Below are 21,147 nucleotides of genomic sequence, written 5' to 3' on the forward strand. Positions count from 1 at the left end.
ACTGTAATAGCAGAAACATGATTTACTTTAGCAAAATGTATAATCTGGTAAAAAGGTGCATTTACCTCACTTATCTGTTTACAAACTGCATGTATTTGAAAGCAGTGATTATGAAAATACAGATTCTGCCTATAAGGGCGCTGTACAACGAGGCATTGTTACAACAATTAACGTAGATTCAAACAAGCGAGTCTGGTCTGACAATGGGCACTACGACAGTAGAAACCGTACATACTTACACGCGTCGAGACTGGTCCCTCCAGAACAGGTATTGGTTGTAAAGAACCAATGATATCATCGGATACAACATGTATATACATACATACATACAACTCAATATTTATAAAGCGCCTTTACATCACGATCAAAGCGCTGAAAAGAGAAAGACCAATGGAACTATAAATACAACAAAATAATTACATCTGATACAAGTGCGTTTTGATAGATTTTTTTAATAATGGTAAAGGGTTACAATTTCTGATGCGTATACTGAGAGGTTGTTCCATATTCCTCGAGCAATAAAGGAGAAAGTCCGGTTGTGTGCAGATGAGAGTGTTCTTAGGGTTTTCGGTTAGGCGCGTGTTGTCAGAAGCTGATCGCAAGCTTGAGCGTGGCAGTTGGTAGAGAGCAAGGCGAGATGACAAGTAGCCCAGTGCTATTCCTTAGAGACATTTAAACATCCATTATGTAAACGGGTATTATGTAGAATTTGACTGCAAAATAAATGCATGATCATGTTCAACGGCGATACATTCCCGTCCCGTACCACCTCATGACCATCAGAGCATTGACGCAGGCTCGAGGCCACTCTCTTTTCATTCACGAGCCTCGAAGTGTGACGTCAGATGTTCTGGTTTACACGCTTCATGAACTTGGTATTATACGTACTGGGTGAACGTGTTGCACACATTGCATTGAGAGACTTTGACAAGTTGTGCAGTTGATACGAAAATAGCTCATGATGTAATCATAAATTCCCACTCTAACACTTTTAATTTTTGGATATTGCGGTTCTACTTCCGGAAAAACCAGTCGGTTCGTTGTGTGTATTACAGCAGGATAGTGCCAAATTGGTGAGGCTAGTCCCCATAAGCAGTTGATTTTTGAGAAGATTGGACAGTCAGGAGGACAGTGGTTGGATATTCTACACGCAGAGGCAAGTGTGTTCTGCTAGGTAAAAATGTTCACAATCTCGTTGTTTGTTTAGTGTTGTAATTGTTTGGGACCACTAGCGCTACACTACGGCCCATTTGGCCTAAATTAAATTTTAAATCCATTGAGTTTGTGTCATCTCATAACAGTCGATACTCGATCTATAGTTTCAATTTTGTGGTTTATGGGTTGTGGTGTAGTTTGGGATGTACAGTGAAAATGAAGATGCACAACCAAGTTCAGGCTCACGATTACCTAGATAACAAGTAAACAGGATTAATTGCAATTATTATTAACGAATAAAGTGTGAAATTGGCAAAATTAAGTTCATGTCTTTGAGTGTTGCTGCTTGAAGACATATTTTAATAGAACAAGAAAAATCAATCTGCTTAATAAATAAATAATTGAACGTATTTTTGACCGCATGAGGGCGCCTTTCAACGGTGAATTGCTTCGCAACACAGTTTATCTTTTATTTGACCACATGTCTATGTATTTTTCTTTTACCAATGGCTAAAAAGAACCAATAATAAAAACAATGACAAATACAGTCTTTTAATTTTCATGTTCCAATAAATAGAAATTTGTGACATTTCGGAAACTTTATTACAAACTATTATGTTCGAACTTGGTGTCGTCACTGGAACCTTACATCAGTATCTAGCTGTTCCAGGTGAGACTATTAATTGTAAAAGAAACATTTGAAGGAATTTCATGGCGATTTGGTGAAATATCAATGTGTAGTTTAGATAATGTTACTCCTTTTCCCTTGGCAGGCCAAGGATTTTTTTAATGTCGTCGTCACAGTGCCTAATATGGATCGATATTTTGTCTGGGAAATTTTAATGTCTTTTTAAAAAGTGTCTTCAACGGTGTCCTAAGAATTTTTTTTTTTTTTAATTAATGCTTGGTGACATAAACATATTTGTTAATTTTAAAAATTGTTTGATCATTTTCGGGGGAAAAAAGAACACTAAAATGTACTCACTTCACAATTGATTTTGTTTGATATTTGTATCGAGTAGATTTTGAATAAAAAGAAAACTAGTCGTTGAAAGTTTCATGAAAATCGGCTGTACCTTAAAGACAGTGGACACTATTGGTAATTGTCAAAGACCAGTCTTGTCACTTGGTGTATCTCAACATAATATGCATAAAATAACAAACCTGTGAAAATTTGAGCTCAATCGGTCATCAAAGTTGCAAGATAATAATGAAAGAAGAAACACCCTTGTCACACGAAGTTGTGTGCGTTAGATGGTTGATTTCGAGACCTCAAGTTATGAGGTCTCGAAATCAAATTCGTGGAAAATTACTTCTTTCTCGAAAACTATGGCACTTTTCTCACAATGTTGTATACCATCCACCTCTCCCACTTACTCGTCACCAAGAAAGGTTTTATGCTAATAATTATTTTGAGTAATTACCAATAGTGTCCACTGCCTTTAAAACCGATATCTTGTTTTTCTTAATAATAACAAATAAAACTATTATTTACTTTGATCTTGCAAGACCAAACATCGATGTTTGAAAACTCTAATTATTTTCCCCTTACAAGCTGCATTAATTTACTGTTTGTTATGTCAGGTACATGATGTGATGCACTTTGGATCACATCAAGTGTGGATACTGGTCTTCGACAATACAAATCTTGAACATGTTGCGTCGGAAAAGAATACATGTTGCTTCAGCAAGCAATATAGTAATTGTTTCTCCTTCACTTACATACCCACCCCCCCCCTTTTAACAACATACTTATTTTTTCGTGTGACAAACTAAACCTTAGGGTCTAATCGTTTATTTCTATTTGTTGTCTATCCAGACTTGTGTGCCCGTATTCAATCCATCTTGAATCTTGTCATCTCGACCAAATCATGGAAGTTCACGCAGAAGTTTCTCCGGGACTTTTTGACTTGCCTCTTCCAATCAATGACAAGAACATCGACAAAGGTGCTGTTCAAAGGAAACTTCTGGATGTCGAACATGACTTGAAATCACGGCTAGACAGACCTGAAGAGCTCGCCATACTAAACCTCCTTGGTGTGTTCAAGTTCAGTCTCAAACGTTTCGGCGATGCACTGGAAGACTTCCGCGCTGTTCTTCAAAAGGACCCAGATAATCTGAACGCGATGGCCAATATGCAACACGTGTTGACTAAACTTTACAGAATGAACGAAGCCAAGACCTTCCAAAGTCAACTTGAAGGTTGGAATGCTCACGCTGCGGAGGGCGCCGCCAGTGCCCAGGTTTTAGACCCAGCAGATCAAACCGTTATTAAAGCAAGGTCGAGATGTCTAGCTGAGCAGGGTTACATGTTCGCTGCAGCTGACATTCACACAGATGATGCTAGTAACGAGAGATACCAGCAATCCAATCAGATCTTCAAGCAGGCACTCGTATGTGCAGGTGAAGCTGTTGACACACCGGAACGAGATTTCTGGGAGTTTATGATCGCTAAAAACGCCAACAAACTCTTTACTTCCTTCACATATAAGGAGGATCGGAAAAAGACTCAAGACTACTTGGAAGAATCTGTGCAACTATTTTACGGATTAACTCAAAGGAGTCCTGGCGACCCCGAGTATCAGTGGGAAAGCTGGCGTAACATGGCCGACATATTTCGTCGGATAAACCTAACAAAACTTCTGAGCCACAGCCTTGATCAATTGAAAGAATTGAGACATTACATCGAGTCTGATCCAGAGGAATGTATGAAGAAAGCAATGGAGATAAGTCCCGATAACCCAAGACTTCTTGCCCGCTATGCAAACTTTGTGTACTCTTTGAAAAGAGACACATGTACCAAGAGGGCGCTCGATTTGCTGGATAGATCAATCAGCCTGGATGACAGCGACTACAATTTCTACGCTTTCAGCACGAGGGCAACGATTCGTTTGAAAACCTACCAGTGGAAACTTAGGAAGTCAGAGGAAGACAGCACACGATGTACCCCGCCGAAACTTGAGCTCCTGGAAATGGCAAGTGCTGACCTGGAGAGAGCGATAGAATTTCGCAACACTTCGTGGAATCTGATGGACTTAGCTGATGTCTGTTGCCACAAAGTGAAACATTATCCATCGGGGGATCCATCACAGCGTAAGTGTATCGAAAAGGCTTTCGATTTACTCGCCCGAGCCCAGGAATGTAACGATCAAAAGAAGGTCCTCAAAAATGTCAGCCGGTCCCGCGGTCGGATCTTCTTTGACGTAGGCGAGTATCGGCAGGCAATACGTTGCCACCAAATGGCGGTAGATCTTGAGCCTGCTGTCACTACTTTCACAGGTTACTACCATGAGCTGTTTCGTAGCTACCTTTGTCTAATGAAGAGCAAACAAGAAGATGACATTTTTCATGAGATGGCAGATTCTTTGAGGAAAGCGATAAATAAATACGGAGGGGGTAAGCTAATAACCCATTGTTTTGGCCGCTTGCGAAATGAGTACATAAATGAATTACGGTTATTCACAGAGTTTTGTGAGAAGATTGTCGACAATAAGGGAATTTTGTACGTACTGGAGTCCAAGGAGCCTCCATCTCCGTTAACACCACCGAAAAGACAAGGTGGAACCCTTGAGAAAGTATGGTTAAACACACCACCGAGTCAGCAAGGAACCATTGAGCACGTATGGGCAAATCCAACCCAACCACATCGGCCAAAAGCTTCATTGAAGGTGAACCTAATGGATCGGTTCAAGCCACTTTCAGAGAAACCAGAGCTTCGTGGAAACAGGAGTGATGTGGGGTCGACGGCAGTGGTTGGAGGAACAAACACCACGGATGAAGATGAAGGTATAGCGCCACTGAGTGGAATCAGGTGCACGAATGTCAAACAGTCATCAGATCAGGAGCCTCCCGGCAGCAGAAGTGATGTAAGGTTGGCAGCTTCCCAGTTTGAAGGGTCAGACACCCATGAGGAGGAGGAGGAAGGTATAGCGCCACTGGTGAGTAGATTTGGGGGCATGGAGTTCAGCGTCCCATCAGGTCAGGATGTCCAAGAACCAGGAGCACAATCTCAGCCACCTGCTGGGTCTCCATCAGGCGCGGTGAGTCCTGACAAAGATCAAAAGTTCTTGTTTGATTTCTATGTTGCACACGGAGAGAGTGACGAAAAATGGGTTGAGGACACCATTCTCCATGAGTTAACGATTATGCGAGACTTAAAGGGATGCACGTATAAAAAAGATGCAACCCTGGGGTCTTGGGTATATTCGGGTAAACTTGATCTGATGAAGCAGTGTGCCTGTATCTTGGTCCTCTATGGGGAAGATTTTAAAGATGAGCAGTACTTAGTGCAACAGACACTCAAATTAAAAAAGGAATGTGGTATGAATGTTATTCCAATAGAAAGGGATGGATTATCGGTACCTGATGAACTAAGCGTCATGACAAGTTTTAATGCCAGTGCTAAGAGAGTAGATTGGAATAGACTGGCGCAGTCCATTAAAAACACGAAGGGTGCCCCTAGCTATAATATGGGACAAGGACTGAAACAATGATGCCCCTGAGAAAGTTAGGATATACCGGTTGTGTGGTAAACTGGAACACAAGAAGCAGTGAGTGTGCCTGTATTTTGTTCCCCTATGTGGAAGATTTTGAAGATTTGATCCAAAAGATACTGAAACATGTACAGGAATTTGGCTTGAACATTATTCAAATAGATATTTGATTGGTGGTAACCATAGAAACGAGTGTCTTTAAAGGAATATTACAGAATTGGTAAGAAAACAAAATCGTGAAGATCATAGATTTACATCAAACTTACACGGTCTAATGATGATGATAATAGAAAACATCCCTTGAAATATTTCTGCCTAAAATGTCATATTTGATGAGAAATCAATAATTTAACTTTGCGTTTGGAGTTTATCGCTCAGTGAGCGTTTTATTCATTTTTTTTTGCATCAATGTCATGCAAAATGTGTGACCGGTTTTTCACTATTTTCTCGTGACCCAGACGCCCGATCGATCTCAAACTTCTACAGGTTTGTCAGTTTATGTATATGGTGGATTACATAAAGTGCTTACACTGCCAGCAACTGTTTTGTTAGAAAAAAAACAATTCTGTAATGTTCCTTTAAACGTTTTGATGCCAGTGCTCAGGGTGTCTAAAAAATATTTACGCTTTTGAAATGGCTGCCGAATAAAAAATATATGATTCTTGGGGAAAAGGTTTAGATGTATGGATAGCCCATGGACTCAACTTAATGACACCTAAAAGTCCGAAAATAATTCATGCTTGGGTGAGCACTGCTCACTTTTGTAAAGGGTAAGAATATTAGTTTGCGCATAAATTATTAGCCTTCCAATTTGTGAGAGGTAGTCCTTTGGAGCTTACAGCATTCTTCGGTAGAAGACAAATAGTCATTCTGATTGTTTAGTTTAATAGCACACAAACTATGTTTCGGGTTTTGTCGTTAGCAGAAAAATAATAAAACTTAAATTTAGTAAAATATTATAACTTTATGATAATTTTGTTTATGATGAAGTAGTATACGGCAATATACATGTATGTATTGTTCAGTTGGACTTCCGGTTTGACATTTATGCGGTGATATCAATTTACAAATCAGTTGAACTTCCGGTTCGGACAGGTATTAATGAGGTATAGTTGGGTCGAAATAAATAATATAAAAACATAAAACCATATTGACGTTTTTTTGGTAAACTGTACATTTCGGCTTTTAGCCGCTGTAATGTTGTATTTTAATAAACAATGAATACTGTATTGGCACACATTTATTCCATTGCTGCCCTACATCTACACTTACTTACACATTTTACAAGTTTTATAAATATATTCAAATTATGAGTAGTTTACACTATTACTTAGTATCTTAGGATATGAAAGTTTACAATGATTTAGATAGTTTTATATTACATAGGAAGCTTTTAAAGTAGGACAACAATTAGGTTAGGGTGAAGCAGAGGCTTTTGTGCCTTAACCTATGGACAGACAAACAACATAAAATACTATACAGAAGAAAGAAAACACAAGACAGACTAGACAAACAGAATACACGACAGAGGCCAATATAATAGATGGTGAGTAAGTTAACAATATACTTCAAACCTACGAATAAGCATCAAGAAGTTTTTTTAAAAATTTTCTTGTGAATGCAGGAAGAGTGATTGAAGATTTAATTTAGTAACTCAAATTATTCCAAAACATAATGCCACGTATTTTGGTATAATGCTGTTCTCTGGCGGGAAACGAACAGGTTTTTATTGGCAGTGCTACGAGTATAGTGAGAATGGATGTTTGAAGTTAGTGTGAAAAGTGACTTAATGCAACTTGGCAATGCGTTATTCATAGCTTTATACATAAATTTACCCGAATTTAGTTGGTAAAGGTCAACAATTTGTAGTAATCTAAGATTACAAAATAATGGAGCCGTATGGTCACGGGCACCAGCATTTCATTTGGTCTAAGAAATTATTATACGTATCGTTTGATATTGTTTTGAGAAATTATTGTTTTCCAATCAGTTGTATTTAATTGTTGGATAAATTGTTGAGTATTATAACCGTTAATTAGACGCTTTTTAAATTTCTGTCTGTTTGTCACATTATTATTCGAGCTACCAACAATCAGAAATACTGGTAAATGGTCACTTATGTCGGTTTCCATAACACCGGCAGAATGATTCATTAAGTCATTTGTTAGAATGTTGTCAATTAAAGCAGCACAATTTATAGTTATTCTTGTTGGTTTAGTTATTGTTGGGGAAAATTATTGAGAAACTAAAGTATCAACAAATGTTTTCACAGCATTATCTAATACTAAACAATATGCATTTCAAAACAGAAGTAGTTGTCAAGATGAAAACGTTTAAAGCCCTTACACTTTCGGTATAGAAAAGAAGAAAAAAAATCACAGGTTTGTAATTAATTTACAGGGTTTACAGAACGTAATGGTGAAAGACTTCTCCATGAAATGCTTTACTTTTTGAGAAAACATTAAAACAATATCAATTCTCGTACGCGAGAATGACGGATTTATTTTAAACGCACGGCGAAACGTGCGGAAACAAGAGTGGGTTTTCCCGTTATTTTCTCCCGACTCCGATGTCCGATTGAGCGTAAATTTTCACAGGTTTATTATTTTATATATAAGTTGTGATACACGAAGTGTGGGACTTGGGAAATACTGTTTACCGAAAGTGTATAATGGCTTTAAACAAATAACGTTACTGCAGATATTAAAGGAACACGTTGCCTTGGATCAGACGAGTTGGTCTATAAAAAACGTCTGTAACCGTTTTTTATAAAATGCATATGGTTGGAAAGATGTTTTAAAAGTATAATACAATGATCCACACAAGTTTGCCTCGAAATTGCGTGGTTTTCCTTTTACTGTGCGAACTAACACGGTCGGCCATTTATGGGAGTCAAAAATTTGACTCCCATAAATGGCTGACCGTGTTAGTCGACGAGGTAAAAGGAAAACCGTGCAATTTCGAGGCATGTTTGTGTGGATCATTGTATTCTACTTTTACATCATCTTTCTAACCAATGCATTTGATAACAAACGGTTACAAACGCTTTTTATAGACCAACTCGACCGATCCAAGGCAATGTGTTCCTCCTTTAAAAAAAGCAATATTAGGGAGGTTAAGCTGCACGTTCCGCGTAACGTGAACGTCAGAAAATTGTGTCGTTAACATTTTTTTAGCATACGTGAAGTTACAATTTTTTTACGTCAGGTTCATATGTGCGGCCAGACGTCATACGTGAGCATCCAATAAGCCAAAGTGGCGACGTCACCCTGAATCAACACTACTTATTTGTTGATGTTCACTTGTTTGCTCGCGTACCGTGCAGCTCAACCTCGCCACATAGTTTATTTTTAAACCCTGAAATGTTTTCCTGATAATAATCTCCTCTATAGTCAACTAGATCAGTGTACGGTGTCTACGGTGTACGGTGTACGCTCATTACTAGGGCCTTGTCTGTTGACGTTTGATTATTTGGGGGTCATTTTAGGGTCCTGCGTCTTGTCCACCGAGCGTCTTATCCGCAGGAAAATACGGTACTTTCGATCCTAGATAATCTTAAGTGAACCAATGTTGATCTTTTGGGACGCCAGGTGGCAGCAGACTTACCAGGTAAAAACCATTGTTCTCGGTAATGTGCGCAATCTGTTAACTACGTAAACAATAGAAGTTTATATGGTAAGTCTGCTGCCACCTAGCGTTCCAAAGTCTCACATTCGTCGTTGGCGGTTTCACTGCAAATTCACCAGAATAAAATTAAGGAGGGGGAGGGGGCTGAATGTCCAATCCTTGATCCCAATTAAGAGGTATACGTAAAGTATTCCTCTTTGATGTGACAATCATGGTTGTGCCTCAGATGAACTGCGCTGACTTTTCTGCCTCCAGTGCAACCACAGTGCAGCAGCAACCGCCAGTAATTGTACACCAGCCATTAGACCGAAAACCACTTTGTAGTCTCCAATAGTATCATAAATCAAGCCTGGTGGATACAAAAGCATAAAGAAAACATACACATATAAGATATATAAGTAGTGTCGAGGGCAGATACCCTATGTGAACTATTTTGGGGGATTGTGCATTCGTCCAGAGTTGTATGCCTTGTGACTTAGACTTGTCTGACCTTTAGCCCTCCCCCTGTTTGGACTCGTTTTTGGACCTATATGTGACCATCTTGACTCTGGAAGTCAGATTCGACCATCAGGACTTGATCTGGACCATCTGGACATATTTGGTTTGAAGGTTAGACATCAAAGTTGTGTTTCAACAGAATAATGTGCAGAATTGTAAAACTTTCTTGCAGTATTGTTTGTGTTATCTCTGCAGACAAGGACATGAACTCACCTGGAAAATATAAAAGAAGGAGTAATGTCGAACCAGATGCAACTCCTAACAATCCCAGTGCATGCCCCATCTGTTCTTTACCGAATACCTTCTTAGTGGCAACATCCATGAGTATTGAACTCATTGCGAAAGCGTTCCCGAACATGAAAGCATTCGCAATCACCGCCCAATAGGACGTCAACCATGGATCGACAGCATAATAAATGGCAACTGAAAGCTGAGCTATAGCAAGCCACGTGTAAGTGCTGACAGCCTGCACAGAATTAATCAGTGGACAAATCACAATGCAAGCTACCGTTCTTCCAATTCCATAAGAGACAATAAAATGCGATGCGTCTTCCAGTGTGAAATCTTTATACACAGTACTGTACTGCACATAGTATATTAGCCAAGACATATAAACCATTGTCCAAACGCAGACTATAAATACAACCAGCCAGAAAGATATCGATGATAATAAACCAAGCCGGAATGTATCTTTGGCAAATGAGTTGAGTGTGGTAAAACAAGAACAGCTAAAGCAACTTCTTGGTACCACTTTGTCGTTCTTAATGGCCTCTTGGTCTTCGTCCGTGTGAGCTGCCTCATAACCATTATGACTGCAACTTGCAGCAGTTGGTTTAACTAGAGCTCCACAGACAGCAAGGTGCAAGAATAAAGCTCCAAGTAGTAGCATAGTTCCCCTCCAGCCGTAGATATCTAGAAAGAGTTGTATCAAAGGCACAGCAGCCACGAATGCAAATGAGTCGCCCAAACTCGCAATGCCATAGGCCAATGTGATGGATTGACTGAAGTAGCCTCCAACCAGATGTTTCGTTACGATGAACGAGATGCCGACAGCCGGTCCTGAAGAGTAAAACACTCAGTATTTAACAACTAATCGTAAAAGAAGTTGAACAGGCAAAACACAGTCAATTCACAAATCAATAAATAAAACAGGATTATTCCTTACAATTTAGGAAAAACTTTTGATCATAGCACTGATGATTGTTTTCACACCTGAAATTTTCGACGGACACTTCGGTGTTCATGAAGTTTACCTAAAAAATTGTATCCAACTACAAGTACAGATGAAGTTTCACGATAGGATTATTCCTTTTGTAATAAAAATAAAACATGGTTTCATCGACCCACTTAATTTGCATTTTACGATTTTGTTTTCAGCTGGTGCCAGCATTGGATTGTTTGTATTCGTATTCATGAAGTCTCCCCAAAACTATTAAACATAATATTTTGTTTTGTACACAAGATCATTCTGCATCGATTCAATTACCTGTTAATACGGCAAGGATTACGATAATGGCGTATAAACTGGGTAGAAATGATGCAGCAATCATGGAGATACCTGCGACCAATCCACTCACTGTCACCACGGTTCTCGCGCCAAATCTCTCTTTTAGTGGAGTTGCTAGGATGCCTTTAGGGGGAACAAAACGTTTGTAATAAGACTCAATGAATTCGTGACACTATAAGGTGGTACCCAAAATAATTAAAAGGGATGTTAAACATCTAAGCCAGTAATTTTACAATTCATCGTTGGTTAAATTCCACTCAATTTCTTGCAGACACTACCCATTCACTCGAGTTTACCCCCTTTGGTACCAAGACAACTCGTTTTCACAAATACTTTTGAAGAACTTTCCGATGATAGATTGTAAATGAGTTCTGAGTGGTTCATGAGTATATTATTTTGTATTATTTTTAGTTGATGCAATTTGATCAGTGTTGGCATCGGCCCTTTTGGTTTTAAAGTTTCGAATCGGTTTTAAATTTTCACTTCAACCAAGTGAAGTGAGGCCCTTTTTTATTTTTATTTGTTAAAGTTATTTTTTAACCACAACACCTGTTACATTGACCCCTGAACTATACTTTGGTTTAATTCAAGTCTATTTATGTTTTCCCTGTCAACGGCTTTGTTGTACACATGAAAATAAATTGTTCAAATTCCAACAATAAAATCTGTGGATATCACAGGAACTAATAGCCCCATGCAAGCAAAATGAGTGCCTGTTTATGCAACAACAATTTATAAACACCTAAAACAGTTTATCCATTATGATTGGTCGAGAGGGCATCACATGGGGATAATATAACACCAGTGTGATTATAAGACAGTTTCTTCATTCCTATTGGTCGAGAGCAATGGCTGGAACAAGTATTTTAATATTTGAATGATAAATTACCTCTTTATCAATAACTACAATACTTCACTATCAGCAGCTCTCCATTGCTCGTGACCACGTACAACAGCAAATAGTGTCAAGGGGTCAATTTTGTAAAGCTGATTCAGCATATTTTGCTTAAACACAAAAGAGATTGCTTATTCTACACATACTGGCTACACTGGTTGTGACTAATATTTAGCTGCTGTTTACTTTATAGCAATTGAGTGGAGTCTTGGCCGGTAAATTTACTAAAAGCAATGATTTTTTAGCTTAAAGGCAGTGGACACTATTGGTAATTACTCAAAATAATTACTAGCATAAAACCTTACTTGGTAACGAGTAATGGGGAGATATTGATAGTTTCTCACGATATGTTAAACATATCGTGAGAAACTGATCCCTTTGAAGTGACGTAGTTTTTGAGAAAGAAGTAATTTTTCACGAATTTGATTTCGAGATCTCAGATTTAGAATTTGAGGTCTCGAAATCAATCATCAGAAAGCACACAACTTCGTGTGACAAGGGTGTTTTTTTTTTTATATCATTCATATCTCTCAATTTCGACGACCAATTGAGCTCAAATTGTCACAGGTTTGTTATTTTATGCATATGTTGAGATATACCAAGTGAGTCTACTGGTCTTTGACATAAAAAAATTACCAATGTGTCCACTGCCTCTAAGCAATTTTTGTGCGTACGCAGCTCTATTATTTATGACCTTGGGCACAGTGCGTTTTAACATGGAGGTAGAACTATTTCGACCTCCATGGTTTTAATAAACCTAGATATGCAGCAACGTGCGGATTAATATAGAGGATCTCAATAGGAATGTTTATCATTTTTCCCACGGCAGGGCAGGAGAGTGTTTGGAGCTTCCATTACATTGAATAGAAAACATCTGGCAAAAAAAGACTGGTCGGCAAGTTGTACGAACGCCTGAATGCTGGTCGTTTTTGTTGGGTAATTGTTCAGCGCTGACCAGCCCCGACCAATGTAGTCAAAACACTGACTTCGATCACTAATGGTCAATATCAGTTATTGGGTCCATGTCTAAGATACATCGGTCTATGATAAATGATCGTCAGATTTGTTTGTCACTGTCTGACAAAAAAGTACCGGTCGGCAAAGTTGTAACTATGCACTAGTGCTGGTCGTTTTGCTTAAATTGTTCAGCGCTGACCAGCCCCGACTAGTGGTGTCACAGCACTGACTTTTATATCCTAATGGTCATATGTAATTTTTGGGGTCCCATGTCTGGTCGCGCGATAGAAATCTTGACTGATTTCCATGTCACCAAGAAATATTGCTTTACAGTGACAAGCCCAACACCGCCTTGTCTTTCAAGCCCATGTCTGAATGGGGCAACATGTTTTAAAAACTGGAACCAGTAGCTATGTCTGTACATGCGCTACAGGCTTTACTGGAACAAACTGTGATCAAAGTAAGCCATCTACTAACTCCCAAAACATGCTCTGTGATCCTTTGACATAAATAATTTGGCTGATGAGGAAGATATCTCACAACTTTCTTTGAAGGAGGTTGACCCATATGATCATCATGAGTTATCCTAACTTCCTTTAAAAGTTTGGAGCGAAGAAAAAAGAAATTCATAAAGATTAAAGACACTGTAACGAAATAGTGTTTGTGCAGTAGTATCTCATTAAACATTTCATTTTATTCTCCTTGAAAACAACGTCTTGGGGACCAAATTAGCAACACTATTTCAAGATGAAATTGAAATTACACAAATGTTTAAAGGCAGTGGACTCTATTGGTAATAAACTCAAAATAATTATTAGCATAGAACCTTACTTGGTAACGAGTAATGGGGAGATGTTGATAATATAACATATCGTGAGAAACTGCTCCCTCTGAAGTGACGTAGTTTTTGAGAAAGAAGTAATTTTTCACGAATTTGATTTCGAGACCTTAGACTTAGAATTTGAGGTCTCGAAATCAAGCATCTGAAAGCACACAACTTCGTGTGACAAGGGTGTTTTTATATCATTCATATCTCGCAACTTCGACGACCAATTGAGTTTATAGTCATCGCTGAGGCCTAAAAACTGTGTTTTTTATGATCGTGCGTCAAGATGACCTGGACCGGCGCCTATGAACGTTTATACAGAGAAAGTGCGCCTTACAAATGCTGTGTTTTATTATTAAGATTTCCATCGCCCGACCGACCGACTATAACTCGGCCTTGAACCCTGCATAACTTTTCGTTAGCTTTCGATGGTGCTTTGATTTTCGGTGACGATTTTCGGTGACAACCTACATTTGTAACTTGATCGTGAAGATCTCACTTGAGATCTATTAAAGACAGTGGACACTATTGGTAATTGTCATAGACTAGTGTATAGACATATGCATAAAATAACAAACCTGTGAAAATTTGAGCTCAGTCGGTCGTCTATTTGCAAGATAATAATGAAAGAAAAAACACCTGTGTCACACGAAGTTGTGGGATTTCAGATGCTTGATTTCGAGACCTCAAACGAAACCTGAGGTCTCGAAATCAAATTCGTGGAAAATTACTTCTTTCTCGAAAACTACGTCACTTCAGAGGGAGCCGTTTCTCACAATGTTTTTTTTTTTATAGCAACCTCTCCCCATTACTCGTAAGGTTTTATGCCAATAATTATTTTGTGTAACTACCAATAGTGTCCATCACTGCCTTTAAGACAAAATACTTTATACAAACTGTTTTATCATAATAGGGTCGACGTATTTTGGTTCAGTTTTTCCGAGTTTCCTGAGGGAAACGCCAGAGAAGAAACACAAATTTAAGAAGAGCAAACTAAACCCTTTTTTGTTTCCCTGCTGTCAAGCAAAGTTTGTGTCCAAATCGATGCGGTTAAGGTGACAAGAAAAATAAAGAGTATTTTTTAAAAGACATTAAAGAGGTTTTTTGCCCGTTTGGTTGAGCACCCTGGACGAAAAAGGTGTTTCGGCTGTAGGTTTGAAACCCAACCCCCTAAAAAAAGTCTCGATGCACAATGCCCGTAAACACCAGTAAGCATAATACTAACTAACCTGAGAATTGTATACCTGCGTCTACCAAAGCAAACATCCATCCAATTAACCAAGTCGAAGTGAGGAACTGTTCTTGTAAGGTTGGTAACATCATACCAAGACCTTTTGAAATAACATTCCACGCTATCTTGATTGTAAATAAACCTAACACAGTGATCCAACCATGAAGACCGCCATCTCGGAAGGTGTCCATTGAAGAGTGGAAAAAGCGTGTACAGCAGCTCCTGTCATCCATTTTGAAACGACGCATACACACTAGCCTTGCTCAAGGCAGTCGAATTATTCACTCCAAAAAAAGACCGCCGCTGTATAAAAACCAAGGCAGTCGAATTATTCACTCCAAAAAAAGACCGCCGCTGTATAAAAACCCACCCGTGTTCACTGTGCGTATAAACATCGCCCGACACATTCCAGTGACTTGGTACACAATACAGGACACTACAAATTCAATAGTGTCGCACGCACCACGCACAGGGTATACGGGTGGGTTTACAGCGGCGTCTTTTCGGAGCGAATACCTTGAGAAAAACTACAATAGTGTCGACCTTCGCAGTACACAACACCTTATTTTCAGAATACCGTATAGAAAGTTGTTCTGCCGTCGATTTCACAAAGAGTTAGGACTCGTCTTATCTCGAGTTAGGAAGAGTTAAAACTTAGGATTAATCTTAAGGTCTGCATGCTACAGTGCAGGGTTGGGACTCGTCCTAAGTCCTAAGATTAGTCTTAAGTTAGGAAGAGTTTTGTGAAATCGACGGCAGGTCATATTTTAGCCGTTATTTTCCATTTTATATCGGTTGTTGTCATGTATTCAACTACATGTACTATTGAATACTATAAGTATACAGTTTTGTTATAGCGCCCTCATGTGAATGTTAATGTGATTACAGATTGATCAATAAATCGACACAGTTTGATACACAAACATGGCGGGTCTCTGAAGCACATTACATGGTGTCAGAAGTGAAACACTTCAAAAGTCCATAAAAATGGACAAAATTGAGCTGCCGAAAGGGTTGTCATTGCAGGGAAACCTAGCGGACAACTACAAATGGTTTTTGCAGCGATTTGACATGTACATGCTCGCCACCGGAAAGACCAATAAGCCTGACAATCAGAAAACGGCACTCTTTTTAACCATAGCGGGAGAAGACGCGCTGCGATTGTACAACACGTTCAAGTGGGAACAACCGGACGACAAAGAAAAGCTTGTAAAAATCAAAGAAAGGTTTGAGGCTCACTGCAAGTCAAACACATCACAAGCGTTCCTGAGACATCAGTTCTTCAAGCGAAGTCAACATCAAGGTGAGACAGTCGACCACTTTGTAACTGAACTAAAAACACTGGCCAAAGATTGTGAATTTGGGGAATTGACAGAAAGCCTCATACGCGACAACATAATATGTGGCGTGACCAGTGATGTTGTTCGGGAGCGAATGCTTAGGGAAAGCAAGATAGACTTGACCAGAGCAATAGAGATATGCCGTGCTGCAGAAGCAAGCAAAACACAGATAGAAAGCCTGAGCAATACATGAGAAAATAATGCGGCAACAGCTGTGCATAAAGTTGGAGTTAGGCCCAAACAAAAGAAGAAGGAGGCAAAAACCCAAAGCACAATAGAAACAAAGAAAAGGACATGTGGCAGATGTGGGACATCACACCCTCCAAGAAGCTGTCCAGCTTATGGACAGACCTGTCACAAGTGCAAGAAACCCAATCACTATGCCAAATGCTGCAGGGCACGCAGTGGTTGGAAGGCTACGCCAAATACTGCAGCTATACACGCGGCTTCAGAACAGATGGAAGAACTCTTCATAGGCCCTGTGGGTACACATGAAGAGACAGACAAACACGAAGACAAGACAAAAGACTGGTTCGTAAATCTGAAGGTGAACCACAAGCGTCTACAACTGAAAATAGACACTGGAGCCCAAGCAAACATCATCTCGCAGAACACCCTAAAGCAAATTAGAAGGAATCCGCAAGTGACAAACACTGCTGTGAGACTGATCAACTATAGTGGTGAGAAAATACCAGTTGTCGGCTAGTGTATAATCAAAGTATGCCATCGTGGAATCTCACATAAACTTGAGTTCGTAGTGGTCGAGAGTGGACAAAACTTACTCGGACTGGATGCAGCAATTAAAATGCAGCTTATCAAGCGTATAGACAACATGGAGAAAACAGACATCACAAATGAATATGCAGATGTTTTCGACGGAACGGGATATTTCGAGAGATGTCATCACATCAAGCTTGATGAGAATGCTACTCCGGTAGTACATCCACCGCGACGAGTACCGTTCGCACTACGAGACAGACTCAAAGAAGAACTGGACAGATTGGTTGAACATAACATTGTAGAGAAAGTTGATTACCCTACAGACTGGGTAAATTCATTGGTAATTGTAGAGAAACCAAATGGCAAGCTCAGACTTTGTCTAGATCCCAAAGAGTTGAATCAGGCAATAAGACGTGAGCACTATCACATACCAGTGATTGAAGAGTTAGTCAGTAAACTAGACAAGGCACAGTATTTGTCCATACTGGATGCAAACAATGGGTTTTGGCAAGTCCCATTAGACAAACAGAGCTCAGATCTCTGTACGTTTAACACACCTTTTGGAAGGTACAAGTTTATGAGATTGCCATTCGGTATCCATAGTGCATCAGAAGTATTTCACAAGAGAATGTCTGAATTACTAGAGAATGTTGATGGAGCAGTATGCTACATAGATGATATTCTTGTGTATGGGAAAAGTAGGGAGGAACATGATGCAAGGTTGAAACAGGTTCTAGAAATAGCAAGAGCGAAAAATATAAAACTGAACAAAGCAAAGTGCAAAATAGCACAAACAGAAATCCAGTACTTGGGACGTGAGTTATCCCGTGAAGGCATAAAACCAGACAAAGCCAAAGTAAAGGCCATTCTGGAAATGCCAACTCCCGAGTCTAGAAAAGACTTGGAAAGATTTCTGGGAATGATTCAGTACATAGGGAGGTTCATCCCATCTCTATCCGCAATGTCAGCTCCGCTCAGAATCCTGTTGAAAAAGGAGACAGAATGGCACTGGGAAAAAGAACAAGAAGATGCCTACAACAAACTAAAAAACCTTGCAACATCGACTCCTACATTGAAGTATTTTGATGTAGATACGCCAGTAGAATTATCAGTAGATGCCAGTAAGGATGGGTTGGGAGCTGTGTTGACACAAGAAGGCAATCCTGTGGCCTATGCTTCCAAAGCACTAACACAAGCGGAAAAAGGCTATGCACAAATAGAAAAAGAAATGCTTGCCATTACATTTGGCTGCCAAAAATTTCACCAGTACATATATGGCAGGCACGTGACCGTAATAAGTGATCACAAACCTTTGGAAGCAATTACCAAGAAACCTCTGTCAACAGCGCCACCACGCATCCAAAGACTGCTGTTAGCAGTACAGAAGTATGACATAAAAGTTGTGCATAAACCTGGCACAAGCAAAGAAATGATAATAGCTGATACGCTATCAAGAGCATACCTGCCAACAGAACAAACTGGAGATGACAAAAATGAAATAGAAATGCAGGTACACATGCTAGTCTCTAACCTACCAATGAGTGACGTAAAACGTTGTGAGTTCAGAGAAACAACAAAGAAAGACAAAACACTACAGATGGTCACAACCACAGTGTTAAATGGTTGGCCAGACACAAAACAGGAAGTGCCTGATGAGATAAGATCTAATTGGGACTTTAGAGAAGAAATCCATGTCGCTGAAGAGTTACTGTTCAAGGGAGACAAATTAATCGTTCCTAAGGCACTGCAGCAAGAAATGCTGAACAAGATACACAGTAGTCACTTGGGCATAAACAAGTGCAAAGCTAGGGCACGAGATACTCTATATTGGCCAGGGATGTCAAAACAAATAGAAGACATGTGCAGCAGGTGTGCAATCTGTCTAGAACACAGAAAATCAAACATGAAAGAACCAATGATTCCGCACACGACCCCAGAACGTGCATGGTCCAAAGTTGGAACCGATCTATTTTATCTGGGTTCAAGAACATATTTGATAGTAGTGGACTACTATTCGAAATTTCCGGAAATAATGTTGCTAGATGACACTACCAGCAAAGGTGTCATAACTGTACTAAAGAGCACATTTGCTCGTCACGGAATTCCAGATCATGTGATCTCAGATGGAGGACCGCAGTACAGTAGCAATGCGTTCAGGGAATTTGCACATACATGGCAATTCAATCATGTGAAGTCTAGCCCTGGGTATGCACAGTCCAATGGAATGGCAGAAAGAACCATTCAAACTGTGAAACAAATGCTAAAGAAAGCAAACAAAAGCAACCAAGATCCATATCTAAGTCTATTGGAGTACAGAAACACACCCATAGATCAACACCTTGGGTCACCATGTCAGTTGCTTATGAGTAGGAGAACGAGGAGCATTCTACCTACACATGCCAAACTGTTGCAACCAAAAGTTCAGACTGATATCCAACAACAACTGATCAATAGGCAAACAGTACAAAAAATGTACCATGACAGAAACTCCAGCAAACTACCAAATCTGAACATAGGTGATACTGTCAGAGTACAACAAAAAGATGGAACTTGGAAACCAGCTGTTGTGACACAGAAAACACAAGAACCTAGATCGTACATTGTGAGAACACCCATGGGAGAACTAAGAAGAAACAGAAAACATCTTCTTAAAACCAAAGAAGATCCTCCCAATCTAGAACCGCCAGACCTAGATCATGTGTCACACAAAAGATCACAACAGCTGGACGAAAATCCCCAAACAGTTGTACAACAGAGCAGGAGTGGTAGAATGATCAGACAACCAAGAAGATATGTAGAAGAATGCTAAGAAATAAGTAAACATGTAAACCAGACTTGTCTACTATGTAAAACCAGAGTTAACATTTCGGGCAACAACAAAGTTGATTTCAAGGTAACTGTTAGTGAGTACACAGCTTTGAGAAATTTATAAAAGTTAAATGTTAAGATAAAACAATTGAAAATTGAGTTGTCATTTAAGAGAAATGTTAAAATCTAAATTAAAGTTGCAGTAAGGAGAATCAACAGTATGGTACTACAATAGCCAGTTGTTTAAATGCATAAACAATTGTTTATTATGATTGTTGAAATTTAAAGTGTTTGAAATTAGAAACTTGTTGAAGACACTAGATATTTTAACAGCACATCCAAGGACAGGGAGAGTCAAAAATGTAATTTTATTTACTTAACAGTAGTTTCAATGTTAACACTATTCTGTAAAAGGGGGATGTCATGTATTCAACTACATGTACTATTGAATACTATAAGTATACAGTTTTGTTATAGCGCCCTCATGTGAATGTTAATGTGATTACAGATTGATCAATAAATCGACACAGTTTGATACACAAACATGGCGGGTCTCTGAAGCACATTACAGTTGTTATTAACGGAACAATCCCAGGATGAAGCGCGCCATAATATCGCAAAGCATCAATTGACGAGTATAAAAACAGGCCCAAAGTAGTCTGGATCATCTTTTGACATATGGCCATCATAAATTAACGGAAACATACGGTTATGGGAATAGAGCAGTTAAAGGTAGTGGAAACTCTGTAAAATTGTTCATTACTCAAAAACTTACTTGGTAAGGAGTAATGGGGAGATGTTGATAGCAAAACACATTGTGAGAAACGGCTTCGTCTACCTATTTAACGACCTCAATATACTATGGAACGCAAAAGAGGCATTTAATAATCGGTGATGGTCTTTTGCAACCGGTGATCAAATTTGTCATCGGTGGTGGTCCTGTGCGATCGGTGATCAACTTTAGCGAGCGGTGATAAAACACGATCGGTGGTCCATTTTAGCGATCGGTCATGCATATTCATGATCGGTGATGGTATATAGCGATCGGTCATGCATATTCACGACCGTTGATGGCTTTTTGCAATCGGTG

At 39.3% G+C, this 21,147-nt stretch overlaps 3 protein-coding genes across 3 annotated transcripts; 2 read left to right on the forward strand and 1 right to left on the reverse strand.

The window, feature by feature from the left end:
* Nucleotides 1-984: 984 nt before the first annotated feature.
* LOC117290068 (tetratricopeptide repeat protein 22-like) lies at nt 985-5,912 on the forward strand. The gene is made up of 2 exons (XM_033771315.1): nt 985-1,174; nt 2,975-5,912. Exon 2 carries the CDS (start codon nt 3,027-3,029, stop codon nt 5,646-5,648), a length of 2,622 nt encoding a protein of 873 aa, XP_033627206.1. The 5' UTR covers nt 985-1,174; nt 2,975-3,026; the 3' UTR covers nt 5,649-5,912.
* Nucleotides 5,913-10,370: 4,458 nt separating this feature from the next.
* LOC117290148 (monocarboxylate transporter 11-like) lies at nt 10,371-15,422 on the reverse strand. The gene is made up of 4 exons (XM_033771403.1): nt 15,188-15,422; nt 11,260-11,403; nt 10,522-10,832; nt 10,371-10,406 (listed from the first exon to the last, which is right to left on the reverse strand). The coding sequence occupies exons 1-4, from the start codon at nt 15,420-15,422 to the stop codon at nt 10,371-10,373; spliced, it is 726 nt and encodes a 241-aa protein (XP_033627294.1).
* A 1,939-nt stretch (nt 15,423-17,361) lies between these two features.
* On the forward strand, nt 17,362-20,058 carry LOC117290149 (uncharacterized protein K02A2.6-like). Its single transcript, XM_033771404.1, has one exon. The coding sequence runs from the start codon at nt 17,362-17,364 to the stop codon at nt 20,056-20,058; it is 2,697 nt and encodes an 898-aa protein (XP_033627295.1).
* The last annotated feature ends 1,089 nt before the right edge of the window (nt 20,059-21,147 follow it).

Source organism: Asterias rubens, chromosome 5 (genome assembly GCF_902459465.1).
Source record: "Asterias rubens chromosome 5, eAstRub1.3, whole genome shotgun sequence".
Classification (NCBI taxonomy): Eukaryota; Metazoa; Echinodermata; class Asteroidea; order Forcipulatida; family Asteriidae; genus Asterias; species Asterias rubens.

Excerpts from the sequence above, each read along its gene's own strand:
- LOC117290149 (XM_033771404.1), top strand. The coding sequence starts at position 17,362 with ATGGAGAAAACAGACATCACAAATGAATATGCAGATGTTTTCGACGGA.
- LOC117290148 (XM_033771403.1), bottom strand. The coding sequence starts at position 15,422 with ATGGATGACAGGAGCTGCTGTACACGCTTTTTCCACTCTTCAATGGAC. Across the intron at positions 11,404-15,187 it reads CGCAGGTATACAATTCTCAG|GCATCCTAGCAACTCCACTA; the intron begins GTTAGTTAGTAT and ends TTCCCCCTAAAG. Across the intron at positions 10,407-10,521 it reads CCATTAAGAACGACAAAGTG|TCTGCGTTTGGACAATGGTT; the intron begins GTACCAAGAAGT and ends TTGTATTTATAG.
- LOC117290068 (XM_033771315.1), top strand. The coding sequence starts at position 3,027 with ATGGAAGTTCACGCAGAAGTTTCTCCGGGACTTTTTGACTTGCCTCTT.